At 44.7% G+C, this 18,933-nt stretch overlaps 1 protein-coding gene across 8 annotated transcripts in view; it reads right to left on the reverse strand.

The window, feature by feature from the left end:
* ADGRG2 (adhesion G protein-coupled receptor G2) overlaps window positions 1-18,933 on the reverse strand; it is a 224,355-nt gene that overhangs the window by 186,869 nt on the left and 18,553 nt on the right. For all 8 annotated transcript variants that reach the window (XM_029603355.1, XM_029603356.1, XM_029603357.1 and 5 more), the window contains exon 4: window positions 20-631. In XM_029603355.1, coding sequence (XP_029459215.1) covers window positions 20-631 — 612 coding nt within the window. The remainder of the gene's footprint in view (window positions 1-19; window positions 632-18,933) is intronic.

The raw sequence follows: 18,933 nt of genomic DNA on the forward strand, positions 1-18,933 counted from the left end.
AAATAAAGTCCTGACTTACCGCATTGTAGAGATACGTCTTTTTCTAATGTTGAGTTGCTGTAGACCCAATCTTCCCTGTTCCATTCGACAATATTGCCATCAACACAGCCTTCAAAGTTAGTCTGCACACTATCCCACATCCTAAACAAGTAAAGCTCGCCAACAAGTCCCACAGCAACGGCTGATGAGTTCATGCCGGGATACTGGGAGCAACCAAGTGATAAAAGGCCATCACCAGCCAATCTCTTGGCGTTACCTTTCAGATGCTCATGTTTGGCAGATTTTCCATTGATGTAAAACACCATGTCAGCCTTTTTATTTTCCCACGTGATGCATATATGATACCAGGTATGTAAACTGAGTTTCTCAGAAACTTGTATTTGAGTACCAAACATCCACACCATCACATTTCCACTGTCTCCCAGAAGCCCAAGTTCATAGCTGTCTGCAGGGGAGGAGCTGTTTACATTTTCTTTGTAAGTAAATGCTGTCCAGGGATGATCTGATGTCAGTTTTAGCTGAACACAGACTGTGAAATCTTGAAGCCAAGGCATGCTTGAAGATAAAGTCATCGTCTCCTTGCAGGCAGTCTTAAAAACAGCTTTGTAGTCTCCCAGGAACTCAGCCTGAGCTAAATAAGAAAATGCAGAAATGTTGGTTATTAGGTTACACAATCAGCTGGAAAAGTACATGCTGGTCGCATAGTAGAGATTAAGAGCCTTCACGCAATGCACACCCGATACATGCATAGGGATGCACAGGCAGACACATAGGTAAGGCGATGTTAATAGATGCGTTCATAATGGAAAGAACGCATCTATTAACATCGCCTTGCCTTGTTATAATGAAGTGCACCTGAAAAGAATTTTCTAAATCCAACACAGACTTTATATTTATTTTATTTATTTATTTATTTTCTTTTATATACCGACATTCGATCGAGATATCACATCGGTTTACAGGTAACTGAGAGAAAAGGGCGAGGTCCGCCCTATTTTACATTATAACATGATAACAATTGTAACATGGTAACAATTATAACAAATATACATGGAAAAAATAAAATTATAGCATAAAACATATATACATTATGACTTGATGACAATATAATTTAGGTATCAGAATTGATTTAAGGGAGGCATGGGATTGGAGGGGGGGGGGAGGTCAGGGGGGGAATGGGGTGTGTGGGTAGGTCTTGGGAGGGCGGAAAGGAGGGTGAGATGCATGCGGGGGAGGGAGTGATGCGATCGGGCAGGTTAAGGGTCAGGGGGGAAGGCTATATACTAGAATCAGCTTCTCTTTACTCTTTGGCCAGGAGCTGGACCTGCCTTGTGATTTTGTACATCTGGACAGATGTGTTTGATATCCATTTGTTGGGCAAGACTCTCCACCTCTTTTTTTTCTTCCCAGAAAGGATGGAGGGTGGCGGAACGGACTCTCAGTGGAGGCAAAAACGATAATGGAATTCAAGAAGGGTGTGGGATAAGCTAGAGGATCCCTACCGTAGTGGTGAAAAAATGAGAGGAAAGCCAGAGATGCAATGAGGTCTAGGTAGGGTTCTGCAAAAGGAAGCAAGTTGCACTGAGCAGATGGGCCCTACGATCCTTATCTGCTGTCATATTCTGTGCTTCTATATTTCTAACTTCTCTTTCAGGATCTGCAGAACTGGCCAACAGACGTCACCTGATATAAAAACATTTTTTTCATGAGGCCCCTTCCACTATGTGAGAGAGAGAGAGAGAGAAAATCTGACACTCTATATATCTCCCACTGTAACTTTAAACTCAGGGTGGATTTAGGTGGGGGGGGGTTTACATTGGTCTGCCTAGGGCACAAGGTTCTGTAGACCCATGTAATACTGCTCGTCCCAAAACCCACCCTGAATTTAAAGTTCCCCTCTTACAGTGGGAGATATATAAATTATCAGATTCTCTCTCTCTCTCTCTCTCGTGCGCATAAAGGATGCACACATACGCGCGGCAGGGATATTTGAAGTCATTCGCATGTACTTGCTTGCACAATATAAAATTGAGTGTATCTTTGCTCTCGTGCCCAATACACGTGCACAGTCCTTTTAAAATTTACCAGAAATAAAACAATATGGGGCTGATTTTAAAAGCCCTACGCGCGCTGGGCCTATTTTATAAAGGCCCGGCAACACGCGTAAAGCCCCGGGACACATATAAGTCCCGGGGCTTTTAAAAAGGGGCGGTCCAGGGGCAGGGTGGGGCCAGAGGCCTCCGCCACAGCGGTCATTTGCTGCTGTGTCGGAGGATCGCGTGCCGGCAGGCTGCCGGCACTCGCAACCTGTGCCTGCCTCCAGGTAAGCGCAAAAGTTGAGTTAAAATTTGGGGGGGGGGGGGGTTAGTTTAGGGCTAGGGGAGGTGATAGGTTAGGGGAAGGCATGGGAAGGTTAGTTTAGGGGGAAGGGAACGGGGGAAGCCCGCTGGTGTCGGTACGCGCAGGGTGTACAATTGTGCACCCCCTTGGCGTGCCGACCCCTGATTTTATACCATGCGGGCGCCTGTGTGCGCATGTTATAAAATTGGATGTACATGTGTGCGTAGCGGGTAGCGTGCGCACATGTACGCCCGCGTGTATTTTTGAAACTTCTCCCCTATGTGTGTGTGTGTGTGTGTGTGTGTCACTTACAAAATTATAAAACACAAATCTTTCCTAACTAACCTAAAATGAAGTACTATCAGGGAAAGAGAAGGAACCAGCCTGGGCAGATTTAAAACTGCATTCTCTGATAAAAGAGATCATGGATAAGGATGCCTGTTGGCCTTGCTGTGGCAGAATTAGTGCAGTGCCCCTATCAGCTTCATGGGCAATTTCCACATCAACACAGCGTTAACCTCCTTCTATTACAAACATTGAGGTTAGATCATGGTTGTCACTACGGCTGGCCATTTCGAGTCAGCTGTTCCTTCTGGTGAAAGGAAAATAGTCTCCTATGGACAAAAGGCCTCCATCCTGGGGATCTGTTAGTACACATGCCCATTCACTGCGGACTGCTGCCTTAAAACAGCACAGCCCATCCTCAGAGAATTTTGAAGAAATTAAAAATGAAATATTATAATTTATAAACCAAGAAGGACAGACAAATGCCTCGTTTTAGAAGTGGAGCTTGGAAGCACAAAGGGATAAAGCAGCTAGTGCAAGGCACAGGGATTTGCCTCCAAGTGCATGGGGTTCTGCCGATTGCCGCCCCATTTTGACCCCCCTCCTGTTCCACGAGTGCCAGCTCCAGCAGCACACTGCCCTCTGGGCTTGGCAGTGGTATATAAACAGCCCTGGTGCCTGCCCGCTCCGCAGCTGATTACCTCCAGCTTTAAATCTCCATTTAAAGCTATTCAAGAAGCAGAGTGAGAATCTGCTGACAGTGCTGAGCTACAATTCACAAATAACCCTAAACTCTGTGTTTTCCTGCAGATTAAAAAAAAATGCAAAAGGTTCTGATGTGCATGAAGAATCCCAGTAACTGACGGCATTAATCTTTTCACATGCACTCCCACAGTTTCTTGCACGAGGTCACACTATTTATTACAGGAGCCCAATTTGTAATGATCTCCCAAGTTTCAGCTTCATTCAAAGTTTTGTTTTGTTTCATCTAATTGTCCTTTCTAGGAGATTATACTTCATATACAAATGCTTGCCAAGTCAATCTATTTACACTTCCTAGTCCTGTGTTCTGCAGAAAATGTTTTGCAGGCTCTGTATTTCCTGCCCAAAGGCCCAGTCGTATGGATCAGATATGCAAGTCTGTCTTATGAAGTCTCCCCGTCATCACTCTATCTTCTGCCATGCCTAAGTGCGCCTCACCGCTGAAAACTATCCATTTCTTAGTGTCCAGTAAGATGAATCCAGAACTAGAGGGTTATGCACCTCTACCAGCAGATGGAGATGGAACAAAGCTGACATCACAGTATATCTACTCCTGCAGTAACATCAGCCTGCCAGTATTCTCCGTCTCCAGCAGATGGTGGACATGCACCTCCCTACTGGGGATTGCTTCAAGTTTTAGAAGGAGAAATAAAAGGAAATTGAATTCGCCCTGCTCTCCTGCAGTGATACCAAATGCTTCCTCCCTCAGTTGAGAATTTCTGAGGTGATTTCTGTAGTCCCTTAGATGAGTGCCTTGGTCCAGTAGCTGGTTTTCTCAGCCGGCGTGGACTTAGCTGTTTAAAACAGCTGAAAGGCAGCAGGTGCAGGAAGCTGAGCTTGGCGGTGATGGTATATGCCTTCTCCCCCTGCAGCCACAGACGCCTGCTTGGATGTCTAGGTGAAGCGGCTTCTGTGTTAGGCACGTGCTTGCCTGTGCATATAATTTAGGTGCATTGTTGTGTGCTTAAGTTTTGGACGCTTAGCTTTGCGATATCTAGCTTTGGGATGCCTAAATTTTGGGCACGTATATTTTATAGCGTGAATTCAGCTGGATGCACACCTTCAGTTGCCTGTTAAGCGTTCTGACTGACTGATGGTGCCTGTGGCTAAGAAACCTAAGCGCCTTTCTCTCTGTGCTGCCTGTCTTATTCGGGCATCTCAGCCTGGCGTGCCCTCTAACTTGTGCCAGCACTGCTTAGAGGATCAGGGAGAATTATCTTCCTCTGATTTTACTAAGCCTGGTTCTTCCCATCCTGATGATGGCCTGGGTAAAGACATGTTAGGAGGGGCACCTGACCTTGGAACATCCTTAACTGGTTTGTCAGCGGGGGACAGTAGCTCAGTGGGCACAGCCACAGGTACCTCCTGATTTTGGCATGGATCCTTCTGCCTTTTCTTGGATAGAATTTTTTCAAGGATTGTAATCCTTTCTTCAGGCACAGTTCTCAGCCCCATCCAAACTTGCCAGGTCAGAGTCGCAGGTGGTGACCTCTCACTCGCCCAGTAAAACTGTTAGGAATCTAGCTGGCACGGATAATGAGGCTGATCCTGATTCTCTGGAGGATGGGGAAATTCCTCCAGGACTGGCACCGTATAGGACTATATTGCAGTTCTTTCATAGAAATGAGCCACCAGCTCTGATTTCCCAGACGTTGAAGATGCTGGGAGTACCTGGGGCAGATTCCATGTCTGAGCCAAAGAAAAATCCCATTTTGGTTTCTTTGCGTAAAGCCTCTTGTTTTTTCCCCTGTTATGGAGGCCATTCAAGAACTGATTGATTTTGAGTGGGGCACCCCAGAGGCTAATTTCAAAGGGAGTCGAGTTTTGGAAGGTCTATAACCCCTAGATCCAGTGGGGAGAGAGCGTTTGCAATTTCTGAAAGTGGACGTGCTTCTCTGTGCCGTCTCCAAGTGGATGACTATCCTCATGGAGGGAGGAGCAGTCTTGAAGAATGTGCACGATAGGAGAATTAAGGGCATCCTTAAGCAAGCATTTGAAGCAGTGGCAATGACCTTGCAGATAGCTTCTTGTTGTTCCCTGGTGACTTGCTCTTGTTTACTTCTCTCTTAGATGAATTTGGAATGAATTGCAGGGCAGTTATGTAGCCAGCAGCCATTTTTTTGGCAGATGCAGGCTGCGATTTGTTCCACACCTCAGTCAGAGGGGTGGCTTTGGTAATAGTGGCCATGCATCAGTTATGGCGGAGAAAATTGGTCAGCTGATGCGAGCTCCAAGACTAACCTTGAGAAATTGCCCTTTAAAGCTCGCTTTTGTTTGGGAGCGAGTTGGAGAAACTGGCCAGTAAGTGGGGTGAATCGCCAGTTCCTCAGTTGCTGGAGGATAAGAAGCAGATGCCATGCTCCTTTGGCATGAGAGGTCATGCCAAGGGATCCAAGCATTTTCAGCCCTACAGAGGAGTGACCTTTTTGTAGGTGTCAGTCCTTTTGTCCCAGATAGCCCAGCTGGGGCATAGGCTCAGGTAGTGGAACCTCCTGAGCCTCCCAATGTAGGTTTGCTGACCCCCTCCCCCCCCCACCAGGAACAGAAGATAGGAGGTGCCTCTCTCTCTCTTACATGAGACTAGTGGGTCCTGGAGGTGATATGAAAAGGATATGCACTGGAGTTCCGCATTGTTCCTCAGGACATGTTCATGGTGTCTCCCTGCCACTCCCTGCAGAATAAGAAGGCAGTGGAGTGTACATTGTCAAGGCTCCTCAGTCTGAGGGCTGTGGTCCCAGTGCCTATGTCTCAAGAAAATATGGGTCAATATTCCATTTATTTCGTTGTGCCCAAGAAGGAGGAGGGCTCTTTTTGTCCCATCCTGGACCTCAAAGGGGTCAACTGTCATTTGCAGTTGACTCATTTTTGCATGGAATCATTGTGCTCAGTGATAATGGCTGTGCAGCTGGGGGAATTTCTGACCTCCTTGGATCTGTCCGAGGCATACTTGCATATTCCCATCTGACTAGAACACCAACATTTTCTGCGATTCACGGTTTTGGGATGCCATTGTCAGTTTCGGGCACTGCCTTTTGGTCTGGCCACCGCACTTGGAATCTTTTCCAAGGTTGTGGTGGTGGTGGCGGCAGAATTGAGAAAGAATAGGATCTTGGTACACCCATATTTGGATGACTGACTGATTCAGGCCAAGCCTCTGGAAGAGAGCCGCCTGGTGACCTGCAAAGTGATTTTCCTGTTGCAGAAGCTTGGCTGGGTGGTGTACCTGGCCAAGAGCAGTCTTCAGCCTTCTCAGTCACTAGAATATCTCAGTGTTCAGTTTGACACAAAGAAGGACAGGGTTTTCCTGCTGGAAGATCATATTCAGAAGTTGATGGTGCAGATGCATCCCTTGATGAACATTATACACAATGACAGTGTAATCCTAATTGCAGGTACTCGGTTTGATGGCGGCAACCCTGGAAGTGGTGCCATGGGTGAGGGCACAAATGCATCCTCTTCAGTGCTCCCTGCTGTCTCAGGACTATTTGATTTGGCTCCACCTGCTGATGGAGGTCTGCTGTCAATTACAGTGGTGGTTACAAGCGGATCATCTAAGAAAGGGAATTTCCCTAAAATCACCAGACTGGTTTGTACTCATGACAGATGTGAGCATTCAGGTTTGGGGATCTCACTGTCAGGAATTGACTGTACAAGGGCACTAGAGTACAGAAGAGTCTCTCTGGAACATCAGTTGGCTGGAAGCCCGGACAGTCTGGTTGGTGTGTTTGCAGTTCAGTGACAGGTGGCAGGCTCAAGCAGTCCAGATAATGTCAGACAATGCAACGACAGTGGCTTTATTTATTTATTTTAACATTTTTCTATACCGTCGTTTGGTGGGAACCGTCACAACGGTTTACATTAAGGCACATAAAAAGAAGCTAACGTATCTTAATTTACATAGGTGCCATTTGAGGGTCGGTAACATAGTTTGTAAATAATATTAATTGGTAAGTGTAATGATTCATTTCCAATTCACATTGTAACAGTTTAGGTTACTAGAATACCTTTAACATTGTACTTTTACTCTTTTGCTGAGCTTTAAAAGAATGAAACTTAATCTGCTTAAAAGTTACACACATATTGATTTTGGTTATGTGTTTGTTGTTCAATTGTTTGAAGTTCAATTGTTTGTACCTGCTTACATCAATCGGCAGGGAAGAAGAGCCATCAAGTATCGCAAGAGATAGACCAACTTATGGAATGGGCGGAAGTGCATCTTTAGGAGATCTTGGCCTCACACACTGCAGGAAAAAACAATATGAGAGCAGACTCTCTCATCAGGGAGAGTCTGGACCCAGGAGAATGGGTATTGTCAGATGAGGCATTTCAGCTGATAGTAGATCGCTGGGGCCTTCCATTTCTAGACCTGCTGGTGACTTCTCGCAATGCAAAGGTTCCTCAATTCTTCAGTCGCAGGAGAGATCCAAAATCAATGGGTATTGATAATCTCGAGTAGGAATGGCCCATGTTGGACAGAATGGTTCGGAGGGTTAAGAATCACAAAGGGATGGTGCTTCTGGTGGCACCAGATTGGCCCAGGAAACCATGCTATGCGGATCCTTGAAGGCCCCTGGTAGACTCCCCCTTCCAGTTTCCAGTGCACAGGAATCTGTTGCAGCAGGGTCCTATTCTTCATGAAGATCCAACTCAATTTTGTTGTATGATATTGCCCTTGAGAAGGCTTGCTTGCTGAAGCATGATATTCTACTGCGGTGATTGCCACCTTGCTACAAGCAAAAATGTTTTCCACTTCCTTAGCTTATGTGCGGGTTTGGCGAGTGTTTGAGGCTTGGTGTGAAGATTGAGGTGTTCTTCCTTGTTCGGTTAAGATCCCGCTCATTTTGGAGTTTTTACAAGATGGATTGAATAAAGGGTTGGCCCTTAATCCCTTAAAGGTGCAAGTAGTGGCTCTTGCCTGTTTCAGGGTCAGGTGAATGGTGTCCCTTGTCAGCTCATCCAGATGTGGCCTGTTTTTTGAAAGGAATGAAATATCTTCATCCTCCCTTGCAGTTCCCAGTGCCCTTGTGGAGTCTTTTTTTTTTTTGTATTTAATCTTTATTAATTTTCAGCTTACATAAACAGCAGAAATTTTAAATGCATGCCAATGCAATAATTCGTATATTCATAATCAAACAAGTACTTTTCCTAATTGGATCAATTGGCATAAAGAAATAATACTGACTATGTAACATACATCTAATTTATAAAGTAATGGGAGATCCAAAATTCCACAAAATAGGCAGCAGGAAATATGTTTGTTTTAAAATAAAGAAGGAAGTATACACACTCATTAAGTCTAATCCCGTGGGAAGCCTAGGTAGCATTATTTAAAGAATTATGTGAATCAAGAAAATTACGTAGATCTTGAGGATCAAAGTACACATATCTTTGAATATTTAATTTAACAACACATTTACTAGGGTATCGGATCACCATATATGCGCCCAAGTTTTTTACTTCCTGAGCCATCTGTAGAAATTGTTTTCTACGAATTTGCGTTTCTCTCGTGATGTCCGGATAAACCCAAACTTTTCCACCAAGATAAAGTTTATTCCTGTTACGGAGAAATAACCTCAAAATAGTGTCTCTATCTGAGGAATAGATGAATCTTACACAAAGAGTTCCCCGGAATTCTATCTGTTCTTCCATAGACTGTTCGAGGAACTCTGTTAGATTTCCCAAATCCTGTGCTTGTGCTTCTATATTTCCTTGTTCATTCCCTGGCTTCTCTCCAGATTTAATGTAGAAGATCTTTTCTATAGAAGGTATAGCTTCTGAAGTAAATTGTAAATTTTCCTGTAGAAATCTTTTAAGTTGTTCCAGAGGAGAGATCAACTTTACTTGGGGAAAGTTCAAAATTCTCAAGTTTCTGTATCTAGCTTGATTCTCTATATTTTCTGTTCTTCTTATATTATTCTTATCAGACTTTATCAATTCAGCCTGTACTTCTTTTATTTGAGTAATTTGTTCTTGTAAATTCTCAATTTTTTCAGTATGTTGTTTCACTACCGGATTTAAACTTTGTACTTGATTCTGTGTAGTTGAAATAATAGTTGACATGTTCACTATTGAGGTTTTCAACTCCAATAACACAGTCCATACATTCTCTAAGGTAATTTTTTGTCCTTGGTCCTCAAGAGAAGGTAAAATTACGCTTACCGGCATTTCTTGACGGCGTTGTTGCCTAACTTCTAAGGCCGCCGCCATTTCTCCCTGCCCGTCTGGCGTTGATGTTATCGGTAAGGCGCTAGATATTTTCCCTCCGTCCTCACTCAGCTGTTGTCACCAAGGATTTTCGGGGGTCGCCATAACCAAGCCAGCCTCCACTACATTCTCCTCCTTTTCCACTCCGAGAGGGCCTCCCGATACTTCCTCTGTAAGGTGAGCGTTCTGACCCAGGAGCCGGGGTTGTATGTGGGTCGGCGGTAGGGGAACCACGGGAGCTCCGGGGCTTAAGGTGGTGTTTAGGTCTAAGGCCGTTGGAATCCACTCCAGTCCAGCGGCAATCACAGACTCGCCTCCCGGAGGTCTACTTGCCAGCGTGAAGAAGCTTTCTATTGCAGGTTGAGAAAGGGCAGTAGTCGGGGTTGTCGGAGTTTCAGCTCGGACTCTGCCCTTTCTTTTCGTGTGAGGCATTCTTTGCGGAAAAATTTTCAGGAATCAAGAGCGCTTCTTCACACGACCTTCCTTCAAGACGCCATTTTGGATCTCCGCCCTTGTGGAGTCTTAATCTGGTTTTGGATCTTTTAGCGGGCCCTACGTTCAGACCAATGTGTAACCTTTCCTTCCAGTTACTAACCTTGAAAACGGTGTTTCTTGTGGCGATTTGTTTTGCACATCAAATTGCCAAGCAGCAGGCCTTGTCTTGCCAGGAGCCGTTCCTTCAAGTGACTCCGGGGGTGATATAGCTGCATACTGTTTCTTCCTTTTTGGCCAAAAGTGGTCTCAGATTTTCACTTGAATCAGTCCATTTCCCTGCCATCTCTGGATAGGGAAAGAGATGCAGAGGAATATCACCCGTTGCGACCCTTAGATGTTAAGAGACACATCGAGAGGTATATGGAGGTTTCTAAACCTCTCAGGAAGACGGATTGCCTGTTTGTCCTCCATGGTGGTAGTAAACAGGGTGAGCTGGTTTCACGGGCTACAATAGCTCGCTGGATTAAGGAGGTAGTCATGGCCACATACGTGGATGCTAGTCAGATTAGGGCTCATTCCACTAGGGCTCAGGCAGTATCATGGGAAGAAGATTGCTGTCTCCCGTTGACATTTGCTGAGCTGCATCGTGTTCCTCCTTAAACACCTTTTCCAGGTATTATTGTCTGGATGTGCAGGACCAAGAGGATGCAGCCTTTGTAAATGCAGTTTTGACTGGACCGCGGGCAGCCTCCCGCCCTATTCGAGAGTAGCTTGGGTACATCCCACTGGTTCTGGATTCATCTGACTATTTGCTAAGAAATAAGAAATTACTACTTACCTGATAATTTCCTTTTCTTTAGTACAGTCAGTTGAACCCAGCTTCCCGCCTTTGGCTGCCGAATGATTGGGCTATGGTCCTCCTGCATGGCTACGTTTCAGGGATTACTGGTAAGTGTTAGTCCAGTCCCTAGATTAGTGCTGATGCATTCTTTGTCTGAGTTTAGTGTTTCCTGTTGGCTGAGTACTGAAATGGTTATCTGTTATTAATCAAGTTTTTGCTAGTCTGTCCACAGTTGGCTTTTGAAGAGAATACTGGCAGGCTGACGATTCTAGGGCAGAAATTAAGCAAAAGAGAAAAATGATCATTGGAGAATAGCACAGCTGGTGCTCACCTTATACGCAAGCTACCAGGGCTCTATATTATAGGCCAGGTGCGAGATGAAATTCTCACCAAGAGGATGCAGAATCTGTCTTACTCAGAAATCAGAGCATCAGATGATATCAAGAATAGAAATCAGCTCAGAGCATCACTTAATACAGCTGTGGGGTTCCCACGTAGGAGCGATTTCATTCATTCCAGCTGGATTCCAGCTGTATGTCAGGGAGGACTGCCCCATCTCCACAGGGTGAAGGGTGGGAGGCTTGGGATCTGCACAGCTCAGAGGACCTAACTCTCTAGCACACCTGAGCAATCTCAGTCTCCTTAGCATGCTCAGGATTTTAGCCGGATGTGGAAATGATTTCATTTACTCAGCTAACATAAGCAGTTACCTGAGTAAAATCAGGGGCTGCATATTGCCCTCTCCCCTCGGCCCCCATGCGGATCAAAGTGCCCCTGCCTCAAAGGGGAGGGTGGATCCGGTGAACCCATGATTTACTGTGCCGACTTGGCACCTATTGCAAAGCCAATGCACAGACTGAAGATAGTAAATACCTTTGGTGCCGGCCGGCCCTGCATTGTCAAATGGAAACCCTGCAGGGAGTTTCCTCTTGCAAATCTTTTTTTTTTTTTTAAATAATTTACTCTTTATTAATTATATCAATATTTGACAGTAATAACCAAGCCAATAACAAGGATATTAATAACATCCAAGGAAAAAGAAAACCATATTACATATACAAGAAAATATTCGTAATACTATATTATACTTAATACAGCATTATTACTTATCCCCTAACTTTATGTATAAAGTAAAGATATAACATTTTATGTCTAATATCCTTTGTACTATGCAATCAGGGGAGCCAAGATTTTAAGGAGCTATATTACAAAACATAATTATAAAGAACAAAAGAAATAAGGAGGATATCCCCGTATCTCTTATATGAGATAACAGCTCAGTTTGCGGTATTCCCTACCAAGACTTTAGCCACCAGGAAAGATTTAAGATCCGATGGCTCATAATAAACATATTTAACATTATTAAACCTCATAATACATTTACAGGGAAATCTTACAGTTATTTGAGCACCAATTTGTCTAGCTTGTGGGCAAACAGCTAAAAACTCCTTCCTCCTCTGCTGTGTAGCTTTAACTATATCTGGAAAAATCCATAATTTTTGTCCACAATATAAAACCTGTCTGTTTCACAAAAATAATCCAAGCACTGAATCTCTATCTGAAGGAAAAATAAACTTAACTAATAAAGTTCCAGGTCTAAGTACTTGCTCTTCACCAGAAGACTCCAACAAGATTAGATAGTAAAGGTTCTGGCGCTGTACTCTGTCCTCGCGGCACTGCTTCTTCTTCTTCTTTATCAAAGGGATATAAAGTAAATTTTTGCAAGGGGCGGCACAGCTTCAGGAGTTATTTTTAAAACCTCCTGAAGGTATTTTTTTAATTGCTCACCTGGAGTGGTATACTGGATCTGAGGAAAATTTGGTACTCTTAGATTAAGAAACCTTATTTCATTTTCAATGTTTTTCTAATGTCCTTAGTTGTTGTGCGGCTGTGCCATCTTTCCTTGTATAAGATCAGTTTGAACCTTCTGTTCTTGAATCATTTTCTGCTCCATTTCTTCAAATTTTACCAGTATGTAAAGAAAATTGTTGTTCCGATATTTGTGACCATTATTTATATCAGCTACCACAGTAATCAAAGACGAAATTGACTGCTCCAAAGTCATAATAGCTGTCCAAACAGAATCTGCCCTGTTAATAACCTTCTTGTACATTGCAAAAACAATAATGTGATGGCGAATTTGGGCAGGGGGGGGGGGGGGGAAGCAGTAAATGCCAGCTAGAGAGCCTAAGGATGCAGTATTCTGGCTCATTAATTAAGTTGCACTCCTGACCCTACCCGTGCCCATCCCTGGAAGCTTCCTGCACATAGAACTCACATTCCATGACGTTGTCATCATTAGCATTTTCCCTCCTGCCTACCCCTGCTCATGGCCACCTGACGTGCGCGTGCGTTTTGCATCACTACAGCCTGTTCCATTGCAGAGCATGGGGCCTGGCAGTAAAATGAAATTAGCACCTGCATACATGATAATTACTGTTCGGGGGGGGGGGGGGGGGTGGCATTTGGTTTTGAAACTTAGCACAAGTTGGAGAAATGTTCTGCAGTTTGGCAATGGATATTATTCTGTATTGCAAGCTTATATTTCACCGATAGCCCAGAACATCCCTGGGCAAGGGGGCCGGTTTCCCTGTATCATTGGGACATTCCGTGTAAACAACGGGGAGGGGGCTCCTCATGACCCAGGCAGAGCCTGGAGTGTTTTAGTATCAGCACCGGCACTAATTATTTTTACTCTGTCTATGTCTAGTAATTTGCTGCTTCTAACTTCATCTGCCCTTTTTCCATGTCCCACTTCCTATATACTTTGCTGAACAGCCCTTTAGAATAGTTGGGTTTTTTTTTAATTGCATTTTTGACCCAGCGGGCTTCTCCCCCACCCCCGGGTCCTTTGGGGCTTCTGGTGGTGTATGGCACATTGAAATCTGCATTTGCAACTAGCCGGGGTTTTTTTAACTCCTCCTTTTATAACCCCTACCCCCCCACCTAGCCCCGACGTTCCTTGGCAACATCAAATCCTTAAAGAGAAAAAGCGAGGGAATGTTCTAATGCATGTCTGCGTGTACTGAACTAATGCACAGTTATGTAAGATAAGAAAATGGTAAAATGTTTTCCCTCCTTCTCGGTTTAGCATTGGAAAAGAGGGTTGAACTGACATCATAAGATGCCCCGTGTTTCTCTCTCTCCCTGTGTGCTGCTTCCGGGTTTCCCTTCCGATCTGCCCTGCACCTGAGCTGCAGCTGCCAATGAGATTAGGCATTCCTGTTTTGCACAGCTTTCTTGTTTCCTCAAATCAATACTAAACTGTTTTGTTTTTTTTTTTGTTGGGAGGGTCTTATCAGATTAAGTGGCATGCGCACTGTTCCCGCTGGACTGCTTACTCTGAGCACAGAGTCTGAACCGCAGCTTTGCACTGACGCTCCTTGGGCAGCAGCCGCGAGACCATGGCTCCTTCTGGAGCCCCGCGTGCCTGCGCTCCGAGCCAGGCTAAATGGGGCCACCTTCGAGTGATGGCCAAGGCTCCCTTCCCTCAGGGTCTGTGAACACTGCCTCGTCGGTGTCCCCGACCTTTGGCCAACCCAGGGAAGAGACTTTTTCACGTGGCAATGCATGGCGCTGCTGCTGCTGCTGCTGCTGAACCACCAGGCTGGCTCTAGAATATTTATTTTTTGAAATTATAGGAAAACGTCCACAATGGAGGAGAAGAATTCTGCACGTCCTATGTGCTCGGACACATTTTAAAGACTTAAGCAGATCTGTAAGAAGAACAACTGGTTGGCCAATCCACCTGTACCGGACTTTGATCTAATGTTTAATATATGAGGCTGGGCAGGGCTGAAATTGACAGCATGGGTAAGCGACACTAAGATCTGGGATCACAGGTCACCTAATGTAATTGTTGCTTAATCAGTGAAGTCTGGTAAAGAACTGACAGCCTGTAATAAATACAGACAGCTCTCCCATGTTTCTGACCCCAACAAGGCCAACCATGCGATCTTAGCTCAGTTCTATATTCTTGCTTTTATTCCTCCTTTTGCTAACTGGTTTACGTCTTGCTCAGTACACAGTCTGTGACATACGTCCGATTTTTATATGGGCATTGCTCATGGATGTCTGTCGTCGTTTTGGATTGTTTGTTATGCATTGTATTGCTTTGCAATGTAATCCACTGAGCTAAATGATCAGCAGATAATCAAATTTAATAAATGGAATGAAAATGAAACAGTTCCTTATAGAAACGCAGGAGATATCAAGCCAGGCTGCCTGCCCACTCTCCTGCTGCAAAGCCTTGCTTGGCATCTGCTTTTCTCCATGCCACCCGGTCTGTCCCGCTCATGCTTGAACCTTGCCAGGGTTTTAGCTCCTATAACCTCCACTGGAAGTCTGTCCCAGGTATCCTTTGCCCTCTCAGTGAAAAAAAAAAAAAAGTATTTTTCCACTTTCATTTTAAGCCTCTCCCCACCTCTAACGTCAGAAGATCATCCCTTGTCCCCAAGCTTCTCACGCTACAGAAAATATTACAGACAGCACGGGTTTGGCTTGATAGCCTCAGAGAAACTGGAGGGATGGGGGGCTTGGAGAGAAAAATGACAGCACATAAACAACCCTGGCCCTTGCAAATATTTGCTAATACTATTATGATTGTGATTGACATTTTACAAACAAATTAAAGACACTTGCATACAATATATACCTCAATGCTGTCTTTTTTCGTACCCTTTTGCTTCCATTTCTCTGTCTTCTCTTTTCTGTTACTGCTCCAATTTTTACTCTTCTTGCCTTTGTCCTTTTTTTCCATCACCACCATTTCACTTCTTTTCCTCTCCTTCTCTTCCCACATTTGTCATTTTTCATTTCCCTCATGCCCCATCTTATTCTTCCAGTCCCTCTCCCATCTTTCCATCTTTCTTCCCATTGTTCCTCCCAGGCCTCTGTTTCCCCTTTTGCCTTATTCCAACCAGCACATCTCCCCCCTTAATTTTTCACTCTATCTCAGTCAATCTCCCGCTCCATCAGTTTCCCACCTTCCCTCCATCTCTTATCCCGTAACCCCAGTGCCCTCACACCTCTAGAGTGCCACTTCTTTGCCTCACCTTCTCCTCCCAGCCTTCCCCTTTCACAGTCCAACTCCCTCATCTATCTATCATCCCAACTTCCAGTCTCCATTTCTCCCCACTTAACCTCGAACCCCAGATGCCAGCTTCCATCTCCCATGCCATCTCCTCCAACTTCTATCCCCCTCTTAGATTTCCATCCTCTCCTAACCTCCTGTTCTGCTCTTGGCTTCCCTCCCCCCTCTCTAAGTCTCCTCTAATTCACAGCCCCCCTCTCCCACAGTTTCCCTCCCATCCTCCCCCTCCTACCCTTCTGTTGCTGTTTCTCCCCTTCCCACCTCTAGGACTACAGCAGAATCGGTGCAGGGACTCAGAGAGAGCTCCTGTCACTCCAGCTCCATCGCCCCTGGGGTGTGAGTTCCCATTCTAACTGGAAACGGCACATTACTGGGCAGGAGAAGGAATAGTGATGGTCGCAGGGACAGTAAGTGAACGCTTTCTCACCATGGTCTTGTGGCATGTACTACCAACTGCTGCTATTCCTGGGACCAGGAAGGAGGAGAAGGAGGCAGTGCGCTGCTGCCGAGCTGGTGCCCACAGAAGCAGAATACCCATCATGGCATCTGGGAGGCAGAGTAGGCAGCCTGGGAGTCTCCCATGAGATCTCTCAGAAGTCTCCTGGAATGCCATTTGCATGCATAAAAGCCCCTTTGCCTTGCTAAAGTCAAACCCATTCTCTAAACTAGAGATGATAAAATCCAACGATAAAGCAGGAATGGTAATGGTGCATTACAGACACCCTTTGGTTTGACCAGATGTGTGCTATGCCCAGAAGGGAGCATTGATAGAATCAAGTGGGTATTTTTTAAGTGTTCTCCATCAGGAGAAGGGAGAGGAAGCTGTCTGGAGAAGCTGGTGAACTGGTTTCTGGGTGAAGCTTAAACATTTTTTGCATCATCCTGACACAGGTCCAGTGAGTAAACTCAAATGGGCCAATGCAATAAATCTCCACAGAAAACAGACGCTCAGTGTTGAGCGCCTGCTTTCCTAACGCACGCCCCGCCACCTCTCCTAGGCGAGCAATCTAATATTTAAATGAAGGGTCGTGCTAAAAAGGAGGTGCTAGAGACAAATGTGCACCCCTAGCAGTTCCTCGGCATCAGGCGAACAGGAGAGGTGGCTGTCAAGCGAGTTGAGAAAACAGACACTCAGTCTACGAGCATCCGTTTTCTCCCACTAATGGCGTACACACGCACAAGATACGTGGCCTGGACTGTGATTCTTGTGTGTTTATTGGACGTCCAGAAATTTATTTATTTTTAACTTTCTTGTAAAATAAATACTGCTTTATTTGTTTTTTTCCTACTTAGTATCGGTATGATACTATTAAGAGGAATCACAGCAAGCAGGATTTTTCATTTTTTTCCAATGCGTCTTTGAATGTGCATACCTTTATGCCAGCCCTGGGCTGGCATAAAATTTGCCACATTTGCAAGAGCACCTTGGCCGCGCAGATAATTTATTGGATTGCGGGGATTAGCTAATAATGCTCATCTACATGGATTTCCATGTGATGAGCTGTATTAGCTACGTGGTGATTTGGATGCACATTTTGGATGTGCTAATCCCCGTATTGGATCGGGGGTTATGGACGTGCATCCAAAACACACGTCCAATCGTGTGTAAGCTATGCGCAGTGGCTAGCATATGATATTGCATCGGCCTGAAAGTGGGAAAGTATTGTCTTAGGTGAACCAGTTCTTTTATGGGAAGGAAGGGAAAATCCCAGGGTTTTTCAGTAATGGTGGGAGGTGGCTCTACCGCAAGAGATAATTAATTGATTGGGCTGGATGTAATTTATTTATTAAAATATTTCTATGCTGCATTATCTAACATTCTAAGTGGCTTACAACAGTAACCAACATAGGAATATCCAAATAAAATCACATCATTTCAACTAAGGCAGCTACATCCTTTCTCTTATCAGCACCTTACCAGGAGTCAAAAACAGAAAACTAACTCTACTATAGTCACTAAATGGAAGAGAAATGCTTTTCCAAACAGATGTGGGGGGTTTTTAAGAACCTTTTAAAAAGTTTTAAAACAGGGCTTTCTTCGGAGAGCATCCGATAAATGACTCCACAACACAGGGCCTGACCCAGCAAACATCTTTCCCCGAGAATCTGCTAACCTTGATGAGCGCACAGATGGTACACCAAGCAGACACTGCCCATAGGATCGTAAGCTCCTTTTCTGGCCTTATTATCTTCAGCAATGAACTAATACATAGAGGAGCCTTGTTGTTCATGGCTTTATGGATTAACGCAAGGATTTTATACATTTTTCTCCGTTCTATCGGCAGGCAGTGGAATGAGAAAAGCATAGATGTGCAATGTGATCATACCAACAAGTACCTGTAAGGACTCTTGCTGCCGAGTTGTGAATAACCTGTAGGACTCTTAAAGTAGACCAGGGGAGACCTAAATAAATCACATTACAGTAATCCAAACCTGTTAGAACCTGAAGAGCCATGCGAAAGTCACTTGGGTTCAGATAGAGCTTAAGTTTCCATAGCATACAAAGCTTAAAAAAACAGGAGCTCCGAACAACAGATTGGAAAGAATTTTAGAGAGGAGGAGCAACATTCTTCTTTAATTAGTTCCTGCTATCCCACTTCAGAGATAAAGAAGTGTAGACAGTCTGTCCTCTAAAGCAGAGGAAAGTGAACGTATCTATTATAACTGCTTTTGAACAGGTGTAAGTAGGCTGGGTGTTTGTTTGTTTTTTTTCTAAGAATACTTGCTACAACTTTTACTTAAAAGTACAACAAAGTCCTTGGGAACACCAGATACACTTAGTGATAATGTAAAAGTCAAGATGAAAAGTTTCCCCATCAGAGGCTCTTGAAGTTTCACCTTTCCCCCTACCATAACCCCCCCACCTCCCAAACCGTGCATGGACTGGTATGGCACGCCAAGGCTACACACGGCTACAACACCAGGGTAGCCGTGTGTACAGTCAGCCACCCGGAATCTGATCTTCAAAGTCAAT

The sequence above is a fragment of the Rhinatrema bivittatum genome, chromosome 5 (genome assembly GCF_901001135.1).
Source record: "Rhinatrema bivittatum chromosome 5, aRhiBiv1.1, whole genome shotgun sequence".
Taxonomy (NCBI): domain Eukaryota; kingdom Metazoa; phylum Chordata; class Amphibia; order Gymnophiona; family Rhinatrematidae; genus Rhinatrema; species Rhinatrema bivittatum.